The 14,860-nt window shown below is 41.7% G+C and overlaps 1 protein-coding gene and 1 long non-coding RNA gene across 3 annotated transcripts in view; both read right to left on the bottom strand.

The window, feature by feature from the left end:
• Positions 1 to 4,904: 4,904 nt before the first annotated feature.
• On the bottom strand, positions 4,905 to 7,716 carry fzd9b (frizzled class receptor 9b). Its single transcript, XM_042487266.2, has one exon. It carries the CDS (start codon positions 7,171 to 7,173, stop codon positions 5,416 to 5,418), a length of 1,758 nt encoding a protein of 585 aa, XP_042343200.1. The 5' UTR covers positions 7,174 to 7,716; the 3' UTR covers positions 4,905 to 5,415.
• Positions 7,717 to 10,055: 2,339 nt separating this feature from the next.
• Positions 10,056 to 14,860, bottom strand: part of LOC148189343 (uncharacterized) — a 26,423-nt gene continuing 21,618 nt past the window's right edge. The window contains exons 2-3 of one of the 2 annotated variants that reach the window (XR_015776715.1): positions 13,334 to 13,444; positions 10,056 to 10,306 (exon numbers count right to left, since the gene is read on the bottom strand). This is a non-coding gene — a long non-coding RNA (uncharacterized LOC148189343). The remainder of the gene's footprint in view (positions 10,307 to 13,333; positions 13,445 to 14,860) is intronic. The other variant, XR_015776716.1, reaches the window with a different exon arrangement.

Below are 14,860 nucleotides of genomic sequence, written 5' to 3'. Positions count from 1 at the left end.
ATCTACATAAACACTATGCCACTTATATATATTGTGATTTTTATTCTGTCTAAGTTGTTGTATTAGGTATTTATAATACAGGTTTTTAACACTGTATGTTTATTGGCTGAGTTTGTTTTGCACTGTACGTTGAGCCACGTCTAAGACGATTTTCTGTCATGGCAGACATTTAGATTTTCTGAATCTGAATCTGAATTGTAATGAAATAACCTTCACCTTTTCTTTTGGTTTGCACTTACTTGAACTTTACATTCTTCAGACGCCAATCTTTCCATGGACAAAAAAGCAGCTGCCTAGGGGCACTCAGATAAGGGGGCACCCTCAACCCCACACCCAATTTTATGTATGTAAAATAATAATAATAATAATAATAATAATAATAATAATAATAATAATAATAATAATAATAATAATAATAATAATAATAAATGATCCAAAATGCTAATGGTTGTTTTGAAGTAGGTACCGCCTGTACTCCTGGCAATGGTCCACCTCAGTGAGTATCATTACAAGCATTTAGCTCTTGTTCTGGGTTGTAATAAATACAATATATGAAAGATATAAAAGATATTTTGGTGGGGTGGGAGTGGGGGGCGGCAGGATAAGTTTGCCAAGTGCGCCAAATGTGTCAGGTCCGGCGATGCTGCTCTTGGTCAAAAATATATCTATTTTGCATAGCTCTTTTTTTGTGAACAACACACTGTGTTTTCACAAACCTTTCATGTAATCAGCTTTATTTATAGTGAGACCAACTTGGTCCCTGAAATTTATCTATAAGTTTGATTGCTGATAAACTGCAGTACTTTGAATTTCATGTAAATTGTTGTTATACAGTGTCAGTGTCTTTGTTTCTAAAGACACAGGGTGTCGTATGCTGCACAGATTGTAAAGCCCTTTGATGGTGACTTGTGATTTTGCGCAATACGATTAAAATTGATTTGATTTAATTCAAGTTCAAGTCATGTTTTGGGGTCCTTTTGGCAAATGTTTAATTAAGAGCTCATTCTGATTAAAATTCAAAAGCACATTCCTCCGGTGCAATTCATGCCTTCACTCTCTTTAATATTGAGATGAAAGGATGAAGTCTGGAAATTGAGACTGAAGAGTGGCGTCCTGCAGGTCAGATAAAGTGCAGTTAAAACTTGGACTAAATCCTGCAGAAAATCTCCATGTTAACTGATCAGTGTGTCTCAATATCTCTGTCTTTTAAAGTAAAAGACAGAAATCTGCAAGTGGGGTGAACTAATTTTACCTGCTTCCATTAAACTGTCTTGGATCGAGGCTCATTTTCGCAGCAAAATACCTCAATTGCCAGTTATGTTTTAGGATAGTGACACTCATTTTTAGAAAACACCGGTAACAACTGAAGTTTTCTCAATCCAAGAGGAAAAATAAATCCTGAAGGACGGATCTAAGACGTGAACATGAAAGGGACTTTTGATTCATTTAACTGTATATAAACTCCTGCTCGATGTGTTGCTGTTGATTAGATAACATGTTATTTTGAATAGAATAAAAAAAAGCCTTTGAGTATTTCTTCCTCTGCAATGCCTCTGAAATTCCAAGACACCGAACAACACAGACAATCCTCTGTACTCAGAAGCCGCCTTTTAATCTCTCAGCTTGTGTGCTTTCATTTCACTGATGTGATAGATGCTGCAGAAAAATCTCAGCTGCTGCATCTCTTCAGCCACTTCAGACACTCAAAAACCTCATTTCAACTCAAAAAAAAAAAGTTACTGCCAAATTCTCAAAACTCTGCCTGCGCATTTTTACCTCGGATTCTTCTGCGAGGTCACAGTGTAAATGTTTATGTCTGATGTGAGTCAGCATGCGTCTGTGCGATTGTGTTTGTGATTTGATGTTTGTGTCTTGCTCTAACAGGCGAGACAGCAGTGGCGGTGTACTGGGCGTCTGATTGGAGTCTGGTTGCGTGGAGTGGCGAGCTGTGTGAACTCTGGTGCTCTCTGACTGCCGCATTTTCATGGAAAGCATCTCTTTGGGGGCCTGCAGGTTTTCAATACGCTCATTTACACATCAAAACAGCACAGGAAAGGGATAGTGCTCAAGGGGGGTGAGGGACTGCAGAAGGAGGGAGGGCAGAGTAATGAAGGATGCTTTATTTTCTCTTTTTTCCCCTCAGGGGTGGGCAGGGGTTTAAGTCTATGAGGGAGGCGCATTGATGCCATAATGATCGCCTTTAATCAGACCCATGACCAGATGGAGGGATTTCTCCTCGGCAGACAAAAACATGGTGTCAGCAGCGAGAGCGGGAAAGGTGTTTTTACGCCTTTTGATAAAAAACAAATGTACAAATCCTGGATAAATAGAGCTGTTCTGTGTTGCTTTAGAACAAATAAATACACTGTTAGGCTCACTTTCAACACAATGAAAGTTTCCTGAGAAACCTATAAGGAAAAGTGTTGCCTTTTCTGGGAGTAGTCTCACTTTTGGCCCAGACAAACTTGCTGCTCAGTGCGACTGACACTATTTAACCTCCGGAGCCAGAAGAGAAGAAAAACAGCGCGGAGACTCAGCCAAACTAAATCTTTCGAGCGAGACCGAGCTTACTTACTCCTGAAATTGGACATTACTGGAAGTTGGGGTGGGGTCTTCCTTGCAACAAGCTCGGTGTTGATTGGCTGCTCTGCTGCTCCAGCACTGCAGACCTCAGGTGTGTGCGTGTGTGTGTATGGAGGGAAGGTGTTCCCGGCAGCCACATCTCTGGCGCCAAAGGAACCACAGCTCAAACAAACTCTGCTTTTGGAATGAACCTTTCTTTCTTGCCTCTCTATCTGAAGCACTGTGCTCCACTGTGATTCCTTTCCTCTGCAAAAGAGAGGAGCTAAAAATAGCTGTCAGTGACCTGGAAATGTAGTGATAGAATTCATATTTGTGGAAAAAGAAACAGAGCAAAGACATCCTGTTGCTGCTAGAGCAAGTAATTTCTGTTGACCTTTGTGATTTTTTGAAAACCTGCCTTAGTCATATTCTGCAATACATGGAAAAATAATAAAAGAAGAAGTGCAGAAAGGGCAAGAAAATGAAAATGCTGAGGTGTAAAAAAAAAAAAGAAGTTAAAACAAAGCTGAGGACAAACTTGCCCTCTGTGCTACGCTCGTGTCCTTAACCCTCTGCAGCTACCTCCTTCCTATCTAATCAGTGCAGCTCAGCACAGGTGGGACAAGCTGGTTTGTGTCTCACACAGCAAGTGTTTGGCCTCTCTGGGTCATGTCACTGGAGTGTAAACTGGGGAGGAAGCACGCGCCCCCGTTCAGGCGCCCATGAACTGGAACATGTGGCTGAAACACCACCAGCCGAGACTCTGGCTGCGAGCGCGCTCCAAGCAAAACAGTCCTTTTTAAATAGTTAAATGTGATCCACACGGTGTCAGAGTCCAGCACTCGCAACGCTCGCCTGCCAAGCCATGGACAACGTCTACAATGGCTGAGTAATGAAAACACACACACACACAAAAAGGGGGAGGATGTTGGTAGTTAACCCACATCTTGTTCTGCAGAAGGAAGGAATAACTAATTTAAGTTCACTGAGGCATTGCAAAGATCCACATAACAGTGCACCAAGTGGAAATGTGGTTAATTTACTACAGAGACATAATACAGCTTTGATTCAGACTGATGTGTCTTTGGTAAATGAATGCTAGCATGTGCTGTAGTACATGAATTATTATAAATCTCCTGGAATGTAAATGGTGGAAAAAACAAAACAACTTTTTAACCTCTGGAGATGTCAGCGAGCACACGCCTGCTTCACACTGCCGAGGCTCCAGTAATGTAATGAAAACAAGCTCCTGGTCATCACATTTTTTCCATGCTATCACTCCCATGTGTTGCTGCTGCTGGTGACACAGCACACAATTACACATAGACATAATAATCAATCCCACTGCTGTCAAACACTGTAATTTCCACTGTGTTTTTGCTGTGAAATGACTTGCTGTGTGTGGCTGTAATTTACGTTGGCACTTAAATTGTTAAAGTCCCGTAATGTAAAAGCTATTTATTTTCACTTTTTTATGGACCATGTGAGAGGACGGTGGCTCTTGTGCATAATAAAAATGGACTTTATTACTGAAATGTTAGTTGCAAGACCCAACTTAGGGCATTTATTAAATGAATGTAATGTTATGCAAACATTTTCTCTGAATCAGTGATTATTTATACCTGCTGGTAGCTGCATTGTTTCTTTCGCCAAACAAAAGGCCCTGCGGTATCAAATTCAAACATTTAAGCACATTTATATAGTGGAATCCTCTTAATTTATACCAGAAACACGGCTTCCAAGAGCCGCAAACCGCTTAGAAACTTAAATATTAAGTGAATAATCCATCCACTCAATGAGCAACCACAATTTTGAGTGCCTGCGCTTAACTTCAAATCTGTCAGTGAAACCATGCAATAAGGCTGAAATCCACTCCAGATTCGTCCTCTCAGATCAAAGTGCTGAGTGTTTGCACGGGGATCAAATGGAGCAGCGAGAGGGCAACAACAACGATTTTGTGGAAGGATTAAAACAGCCATTAATTAAATATATTCCTCCGCTGCTGCATTTTGAAGACGGTGATGCAAACATTAATACTCGCCACGGTTTGTCACTCTATTCATCAGCGATTCTCTTTGAGGATTATTGTTGGGGACGCCTCTGGGGTGTGTAGCATGCACTTGGAAGACAACACATTTGGCGGGGAGCCCCGCTGCAAGAAAAAAAAAAAAAGCATGAATCCCTCAAGAAGAAAGCCAGGGAAATCAGGAAAAACAAGACTGAAATAAGCAATCATTTGTGACTATTAAATCTGAAACAGTTAAAGACTGTTAAAATGGTTAAATATTCATGATGAGCTTCTGTGAGATGGTCACAAACAATAACACCAGGCAGCGAGGAAGTTGAACATGAATTCCACAAATTTATTATCCTCCAAAAGGCCAGAACCAGTTCTTATAAAAGGCACTTAATTTCCCTTTACCTTTAATAAATGCATCTAAACAACAAATCTGATAACTTTAAATTAAATATATTTACAATAAATAAAACATTTATACAGATTTATACAGTTAATCATGCCACTTTTAGGGAGGAGAATATTTCCCAAGATACCTCCCATAACAGTCTTTTTTTTCCTTAAAAACACTGGCATGTCTACTGCACAGAACACTATGAAACAGAAAAATATTGGTAACAATACTGAACATTTCCCTTTATGCATTGAATACTGTTTTTATAGAGAGTTTCTCATAGTGACTCCTGTACCTGTGTGTCCGTCGGCAGCAGCAGAGCAGCAACTGACAGTTCAATTCAACCACTCATCATCGTACAAAGTCTTTAGCAGCTCCTTACTCAGGGCATAAGTGTGTGTGTGTGTGTGTGTGTGTGTGTGTGTGTGTGTCATGCTCGCTCTCAGACATGTGTGGGGTTGTCTGAGTGCAGGTCAGTCTTGGCCATGTGCAGAACCACAGCAGGAGATTTGTAGTGGCAGTGTGTGCTGCCGCAGCTGACGCCGCTGCAGGGTTTTCTACTTCTAGTCCTGTCTGTCAGCTTCCGGCTGCACAGGCCCTGCCAGGTCTGCAGGGTCTTAGAGCTCCACACCCACACACCGCTGGTGATGCCGACCACCAGCGACATGAAGATCTTCAGCATGAACACGGCTACAGTGGGCACGGACGTCTGCAGGGAGCAGTCGCTGCTGAGCCCGTTGAACGCCCCACACTTCATCTGCACCCCCCTCAGCTTCCAGTAGTCCATGTTTAGCCTCTCGTAGAAGTAGCAGACTATGACGCAGGTGGCCGGCACCGTGTAGAGGATGGAGTAGATGCCGATTTTCACCATGAGCTTCTCCAGCTTCTCAGTATTGGTGCCCTCCGTCTTCATCACTTTGCGGATGTGGAAGAGCGCCACGAAGCCCGTGAGGATGAAGGAGGTGCCGATGATCAGGTAACAGGACAGGGGGATGAGGACAAAGCCCGTGAGCGCCCCGGAGTCCATGCTCCCCACATAGCACAGCCCCGTCAGCTCATCTCCAGCCACCTTCCTCATTGTGAGGATGATGATGGTCTTCAGAGCCGGGATGCCCCACGCAGCCATGTGGAAGTAGTTGCTGTGGGCCTCGATGGCCTCGTGGCCCCACTTCTTCCCTGCAGCCAGGAACCAGGTGAGCGTGAGGATGACCCACCAGATAGAAGACGCCATGCCAAAGTAGTAGAGGATGAGGAAGACGATGGTGCAGCCGGTCGACTCCAGCCCCTCCTGGATGATGTACAGCTCCCCGTGCTCCCGGTCGCAGGCGATGTTCTCAGCCCCGGCTACAGAGCGGATGATGAAGGCCACAGAGTAGACGTTGTAGCACATGGAGAGGAAGATGATGGGGCGCTCTGGGTACTGGAAGCGGTGTGGCTCCAAGAGGAAGGTGAGGACGGTGAAGGCAGTGGAGACGAAGCAGAGGATGGACCACACTGTCATCCAAATGAAGGCAAAATCCTTGTCCTGCCTAGACCAGAAGACATCCACAACAGAGGAGCAGCGCGGCGCACACGACTGGCTCTTCTCCACAAACTGGAACTTGTCAGGGTTCTCGCAGGAGCCCATGGTGCCCGGAGTGCGACTGCTGCTGGTGCCCGGCTGCCTGGGGCGAGGGGGCACCGGAAGCATGCCTTCGCCTTTTTTGACCTCTGTCCTGGTTTCGTTCTCCGGCGCCTCCATGCACAAGGCGTTGGGGTCATTTCTGGTGGGCAGCTTGGAGCAGTCGAGCGAATCCGGCCAGGTGTAGCTGAACTTCTTCATGATGGGGGCACACCGCTCCCTGGCCTGCTCACACATGGGTCTGCAGGCAGGGATTGAGGTGGACACTTTGTCCGTGCACATGGGGGCGTAGAGGGAGCAGAGGAAGAAGCGGAGGTGCACATCACAGCCGTAAGCCACCAGAGGGGCAAACTCGTTGAGCTTGATGGCAGCCTCCCTCTGGTCGTCGTGGTCCATGAAGTTGGGCATCCGGGTCAGGTTGTAGCCGATCCCCTCGCACATGGGGATCACGATGGGCTCGCACTTGGCCGGTCTGCCTCGATCCAGGTCGTAGGAGCCAATCTCAAAACTGGAGCCAGAAATCACCAGCAGACACCACAAAAAAATCACCACCTTCAGCGGGCAACCATCCATGCTCATTGTTTTTTATTCAAAAACTGAGCTCTGTCTTTTAAAAATGATCATGAAAAAGTCAAAAACACAGGCTGCAGAGAGATCCCCCGCTATTTCCCCATGGCGATCCAAATGTTGCCTTCACTCCGTTAGAAAAACAGTCAAAAAACCCCCCAAAAACCCAGCCTCGAGCACAAAGTAGCAATGTGTTCAATTATTGAGTGTTGAATTAAAACGATTAATCCCACAGACAGTCGCGATAAAGGTCCGTAACTAAGACGTGACAGTCGGAAACTTCGACAAACAATGGAGGAAAAATCATCAAAATCAAACACCAGAGAGCTGAGTGTAAATCCTCAAACCGACCGTGAATAACCGACGATCAAACGCGCAAATCAAAGCGGCCACTCGCGCTGTTTGTTGCGGGTCCAAAAAGGCTGTTTAAGCTCTGTGAGTGTGTCTGTCGGCTCCCTGCTCTTCGTCCTCCGCTTTCAGGCTCGACACTGAAGTTTGAGAGCCGCTCAGTGGGACTTCAGTCGGGGAGAGACGGAGAGGAGGAGGAGGAGGAGGAGGAGGAGGGGGAGAAAGAGGAGGAGGAGGAGGAGGGTGGGCGCTCCGTGACGCTCACATTTCAACCGGCAGCACCACACAAGGAAAATTATCAGACAGATGCTGGAGGATAGTCAAACAGGACTACCTCTGACATTTCTGCAGGGAATCCTATTCAGACCTTTTACTTGAGTCAAATTGCAAAAATGCAAAATAACCATTTACAGGTAGGCGAAAAGATAAGCATACTCCTTTTTTTCAGTGATGGAGTGTAACTTACATTCATTTATGTAGCCTTGTCACTGTGCACATTGTAGGTTCTTGCACTTGAGTATTTCTATATATTTTTCCAACACTTACCCCTTAAATTATCTCAATAAAGAATGCCTTTGCAAAAAATTATACGACATTATAGACTGTAGAATATGTTAACAAAATACATCAGTTTATTAAGGAGAAAAAGTGCAAAAGTCAATGTTAGGCTATATAATAGAAATTTGAAAATACAATAAACATAAAATAAACAAATGAAAACAAAAAGATACAAATAAAAATAAATCTAGAAAAAAAAATCGATATAATATATATGGTAAAAAAAACCTTCTCAATACTATATTATGAATATTTGACAATAAAACAAAAATAAACAAATAAAAATAAATACAAATGAAAATAAATCTAGTAACAAATTCTATTAATCTAGTCAATTTAATATAGTAAAATAGAATTGAGTTACAGTATAATCAAAATACTAAAATGCATCACAAAAAACATCTGTATAAAATGAAATTGGGTTTTGCCAAGTTTTTAGAAAAGCAATTTGATCGCAAAAAAAATGTCAACCATGTGTTTACAATGGCTGATAAAGGATTAATATTAGTTATCTGCTAATTTAACCCGATGAAACGTGAGCAAATTGCCTCAATCTCTTTCAAAAAGAGAAGGTAATGAGCAGCTTAACAAGCAATGACTCAAAAATGAGTGAGAAACTGGCATAAAATTACAAGACAATTTCTGAAAATACGCAACAAGAAATCAGAGAAAAGTTATAATTATTTGAAAATGAGCAGAAAATAAATAAATTAACAAGAAGTTATTAAAAAGTTACAAAAAAAATTGAAAACAAGAAAAAAAAAGGCTCCTGTTTGAACCAAAACCCTTGCTCAGTATATTTTGCAAAGGTTAGTTAATTAGGTTTTTTCACAAGAGTGGTATACTTTTTCTCAAGTAAAAGATCTGAATACCACCACTACTCTTCCTGTAGGATGGTCCTTGGCTTTGCTGGATTATCATTATCATGCACAGAGATAGCGGAAATATTCTCAGTTTTTGTATTGGTAAAAGGTTCTCTTGTATTCAAAGTTATACTTGAGTATGAGCAGGGCTGGATTAAGCTGTTGTGGACCTCGGGGCAAAATGACCCGTAGGCCCCAACTCACCCCCCTCAGGTTGATAAAATGCAAAATGTAGCCTTTTTAAGAATCTGCACCATGTACACGTAATATCAACTTACAGGCTATTTTTTTAGGCTAACTCAATAAAAATCAAAAAGAGGCTTTCACAAAGTGAATACTACAGAGCAAGGCAGGCTGGCAACTGCAAGAATTAACAATCGGAAACAGGACAAAATTGTTTGTGAATGCACAGATCGCTTATCACTTATATCAAGATTTGATTTTTATTGACAAATTTAAGTAAAATCAGCAAATAAGCAGTATATGCAGCAGAATGCCCTGTCATTGTTATATTTTTATATATATCAGTGGATCATTATTATTGATGCATTAACATCAAAGCATCATGTTAATGTTGTAGCTGGTGTTCATGGGACTAACATAATGTTGGGAAGTTTTATAACCTGTTCTTATGTATGCTATATTAAGTTTAAATTTGCAAAAAATAATTAACTGCAATTGTTGGATAAGTGAAGTGGAATAAAAAGTACAATATAGTATAAATGAGTACTTAAATTAAGTAAAAACACCAAAAAAAAAAAGTGTATTGCATACCCTCGTAGGATTTTAAAATCTTAATTTGCAAAATAACTACAGCTGTTAAATAAATGTAGTTGAGTCAAAAATTACCAAAAAAAGCAGTGGAGTAAAAGTAGCTTACAGAGTAATATAAAATGTACAAGTAGGCCTACCTCTGAGTCGGATGCACGTTACTTGAGTATTGACTAAATGACAAGAGTGATATTCACAACCACCAAATTGATCTAAGAGTATTTTAACTCTTTATTAAATAATTATAAGAGCTGTAGAGGACAACTGAAAATGTGAAGCAACAACTTTCCCTCCGGATCCATAAAAATCTGCCTCTCAAGCAGCAGTATAGTTTAGCTGAATAGAAAAGAATAAAAAGCCAGTTCCTCTTGTAAAATGATAGTCCCAGTGGTGTTTTACTGTTGCTGACTCATAATTACTCTGTCACCATTTTCTGCTAATGTTTTCATGCAGTATAATGTGAAACTTTATTGAGCCCTGCAGGTCAGTTCTCCTCTGTTAAACAAAGCTCTCCTGCAGCTGGTAGGGGGTTTCACTGCCTTGCTTAAGGACACTTCAGCAGGGGGGCAGGTGCTTTAAGCATGACCAGCTGAAGGGTGGTCTTTCTAAAAACACAAAGACAAATGCACAATGAATACATAAATAAGACGATTTGAATTAGCATGATGGCAAACGAGCAAGCAGTGCACAGAATCAGGAGTAACATGCAACAAATGTGTGCAGCAGTGAATGTGCGGAGCAGAGGACTATTGTTTCCATCTAGTGGCTGAATGGGGAGAGCCTGCAGCTCCACAGCTGTTGCACTGAGCATTTGATCTTTTCTCAAACAGGGGTGGAACTCAAGGATTTTGGCCTCTCGCCCTGCAGGACTGAATTGGCTGTCAACTGCATACTGTCTCTATTAGGCCGTGTGTTAAAACTCTGCTGAAGGCAGTTTTGCACTTGTCTGATCTGAGAGTCATGTTATTTGTTGTAACATTAAGATCAATAGGCGGTTTTCCATTAACACTCAAATTGAGCAAATTCAAATTGCAAATATAAAATAGTCCAAATGGAAACACGTCAATTTAAAGAAAAAAACTTCCATTAATCGTAACAGTTTTTTACACTTGAATGGGGTGGTATTTCAGGAGATTTGAAAAAGCTATTTTTTGCAAAACTGAAATGGAAACATTTTTTTTTGTTTTTATAGGTCACATGATGTACAGCAAAGAGTCACTCTGCACAGGTAGCCAGTTTTATTTATAGCTATGGCTATGCACTCGTTGGTAGGGACTCCCTCGGGCATGATGCAGCAGGTGCTACAAGAGGTGTTATTGCATCACACAACTCTTCAAAAGTTGAAGATCATCCAGAAGTTTTGAATCCACAATTCCTCTGTAAAATTTCAGACTATAACCTCCAAGAAATCCCTCACACATGGCCGCTACCACCTATAAGGGGCTTGCCTTTCCATTATCGTTCGCATAACACAAAGTCACCTTCGATAGGAAGTCATGACGGCTAGTACGATGGCTGCAATAGAGGTAATCCTGCTAATGTAGTGTATGAAGTTGCATAACATCACTCAGTGGAAAAGCAGTCATCTCACAACTGTGTTCAACCAATGTTTCGAAAATATTGCTTAAGTTTTCCTCAAAACTGTAATGGAAACCTGCCTAATGTTGAGAAAAAGCATGACGCTGTGGCCTCTTGCACATTAACAAACATGCAGAAAAAGCTTCTTTAAAGGAATAGTTGAACAATTTGGGAAATAATACTCACTTTGTTATAGAAAGTCAGTAGAGAAGATCAATAGGTTACCACTCTCATGTATCTTAAGGGGAATATGCCCATTGTACCAACAACCCAAAATCCTGAATCCCATCAGTCCGAAAAATGTCCTATTGGACCAAACCCCCAAACAACCCTCATTGCTCAGACATTCAGTTTCTCGGCAAATATACACTCCTTGCAGTTAGATAACCCAATCAACAGGAAAATTTATTTTGATTGTACCTTTCTGTAAACGCTGTGGTGAAAGTGTGGTTAGGTGTAGTCAGGAAAAGATCACATTTTGCTTAAAACACCTAAATTTGGTGGCACAAAAGTTGCTAGAAAAGCAGGCACGGGTTTCTGAAAAAAACACTGGGGATCAGAAGCTCAAACGCCACTGGGAAACAAAGCGAAAAGTTTGTAAAAACACCCGTGTTTGGTGCCTCAAACACCACCAGAAAACTGAAACTGGCTGCAGAGAGTGTGTATTTTCAGAGAAACAGGACTTCAGAGCAATCAGCATTTGTTTTGGGGATAATGGGCTGCCTGATGAATATGCTTTTGGTCCGATTGGACTTTTTTTTTGACTGATGGGACTTCAGAATTTTGGGTTGCTAGAACAATAGCATGGCGCCCTTTAAGGCTAGAGCCAATAACCATTAGCTTCGCTTAGCAAGAGTGAAAGCGTGGGGAAACCATTAGCCCTGCTCTCTCCAAAAGTGACAAAATTCAGCTTTTAGCAGCACTACAACCACCAATCAACAAGTTATATGTTGTTAGTTTAATAAAAAAAAAAAAAACAGGCCAATTTATGTCCTGTTTGTGCACTCATTGCTGTAAAACCACAACTTGCAGTTTCATACATATTGAAAAACTGAAGATATAATTTGACAGTGAACTTTAGACGTGCTAGCTGGAGGAGCCAGGCTAACCGTTTCCCCTGTTCCCAGTCTTTGTGCTAAGCTAAGCTAATCAACTACTGACTTTAGTTTCTTATTTACTGTATGAAAGAGGAATAAATCTTCTCATCTAGCTCTCAGCAGGAAAGCAAATAAGCATTGTTCTCCCAAATGGCAAACTATTCCTTTCAAGACGATTGCATCCCACAATATTTAGATCTTGTCCAATGAGGTGTGAAAATACTGCTGCCTAAATACTGCACTTTGTATAATCAGGTCATGAATTTTCCTTTCCCTTATGAAAGGAAATTTCTTCTTCTAGATGACAAATTGGGCTACATGAAGGCACTGTGTGCTGCTTTATCAGATCTGGCATCAGGTAGAGAAAAAAAAAAGTGCCTCCAACTTCAAATTAAGCCTGATCAAGTGGGGGAGGAAACACATTCCAGACTGAGATGATATCTTACTGTACGTCAGCGCTGAGCCTTTTGGTGAATCAAACAGAAATGCTTTGACTGAAGTTCCATTACTACTCAGCAGCCTCTCCACTTTAACGTTTTCAAGTTCACACTTCAAAGATAAGGGGTCATTGGAGAAGCCTGAGTGTGCCCTTAGAAGGCCTCAGATTATTATCACACAGATCTTTCTCCAAGGTAAGCAGCACACATCAGGATGCATTAGCATCCAAGTCACAAAGCCTCTTAAGGTGGGAGTACTTGTGGATCAAGGTTTGACCCTCGGTGAGGGTTGAACTACGAACAGTGGACAAGTTAAAAATATTTCAATCTTTATGCGCGCCCAAAAACTGCAAGAAAAATGCAGCAAGAGAGGAGGGCCCGACAGGTGCACTGTACCACAGAGAGACAATGGTTTTGCTGGCGATGCTACGCGCCTCGGTGTGATTGGCCCCTTTTACTTAACGAGCGAATACAGACATCTTTGTGTGTTAAATATGGGGTAACAGTTAGTTGCACTTACTTTAGGTTAGTGACTGGAAATAGGGGAAAACAGCAAGACAGTTTTGGAAGAGACAGGAGGCGTTGAGGAATACCTGTACAACTCTACTCGCTGACTGCACCTTGCGGTCGTCTGTAAGGTGAGAAACAGATCAGTTATTGTACAGAATTTTCTTTTTCGATCACCAAAAGTACATTTAAAAAATAGGAAAAAGTTACATTACCACTGACAGAATTTATGTTATTATAATGGCAGTGACTGTGGCACATTAATATTCAGGCACGGTTGCTTTCACACCTCCAGTGGACCAAATCATAATTTCAAAATCAAAATTTCAGTTGGACATTTTGGGAAATGATGTTTTTCACTTTTTTGCCAAGAATGAGATGAGAACATTAACACCGCTTTTTAAAAGAAGTATCAAACTTCTCATCTCACTCTTGGCAAAAAAAAATAGTCAAAATATTCCTTTAGTCCAGTAACTGGCTTGACTCAGAAATTAACAACTGAGCGCATTGAGTTTGGATGGCTTTTGGTTCCTGGAGCGACATCCATGAAGAATAACTGGCACTGAGCCACTGATCAGTTTAGGAGACACGAGGTCTGACCGCACCACTGCTCTGTGTCCTGGACCCTACAATAGGATACCATTGTGCTCTCTTTGTGTATTTTTATTTCACCTAATCGTGTTATTGCTTCTTGACCTAAACGGAGAATGGGGAAAGAGTAGGAATATGTGCAATTGAGTATTTCGATTTGGACATTTTGCTGGCTTGCAGCTGATTTGTTTTAAGAAGGTCAGTGCTATTTACTTTGCCATTTGGTGGAGGAAATTGATATATGCTATTTATTTCTCCCCCTGCTAGTGCTCTCCCGCTCACAATACTGCTGTGTGTCAGGTCTCTGTATGTCTTTGTAATAACTAGCCTCCACGAAGAACCCCCCATCTTTTATTTCACGCATTCATCAGGCAATCCGTCGGAGTGTGGGCCTTGTAATTACTACCTCTTACTTATTGGTTATCATATATCAGGCACAAAGCTATAAACATCCTGGGGAGAACAATGGGAGAGCCTTGCCACAGCCTGGCATGACATTACTATCCCAGAGACACGGGCTGTCTGAGATTGTTATGGGTGTAATAAGAGACACCTCACACTTAAAGCAATACATCTGGACCAGTGTACCGCCTTTGACAGGGAGTATAATGGCAAAGTGCTGAGGCTTGGATCATGTAATTATGTCTTTGTTCATATTGTGTAGTAATAATCTGTAATTTATGCAGCGCCAGGGAAACGAGCCGACACCGGAGACGAGTAAAAGCTACCAGCAGTTGTAGTTTCCTTGTTTTCTAATCACAACTAAAGAGTTATGATGCCTCATGTGACATTTTTCACTTCTTTCCAAATCCACAATTTGAAATCGTTCTTTGCCGTAATGAGAGCACACTGTGCACAAAATGTCTCAGTTTCACTGTTATGCAATTTTTTATGTCGTGCCATTAGGTGACTGAGTGAATGGGCCTGATTCACCACCTCGGCCCATCTG

The sequence above is a fragment of the Plectropomus leopardus genome, chromosome 6 (genome assembly GCF_026936395.1).
Source record: "Plectropomus leopardus strain MGB_pleo_1.0 chromosome 6, ASM2693639v1, whole genome shotgun sequence".
NCBI lineage: Eukaryota > Metazoa > Chordata > Actinopteri > Perciformes > Serranidae > Plectropomus > Plectropomus leopardus.
The sequence above is the reverse complement of the archived record's forward strand: the minus strand, read 5'-3'. Positions and strand labels throughout refer to the sequence as shown.

Bases quoted from the DNA above. Each gene is read 5' to 3' on its own strand.
- fzd9b (XM_042487266.2), bottom strand. From the start codon at position 7,173: ATGAGCATGGATGGTTGCCCGCTGAAGGTGGTGATTTTTTTGTGGTGT.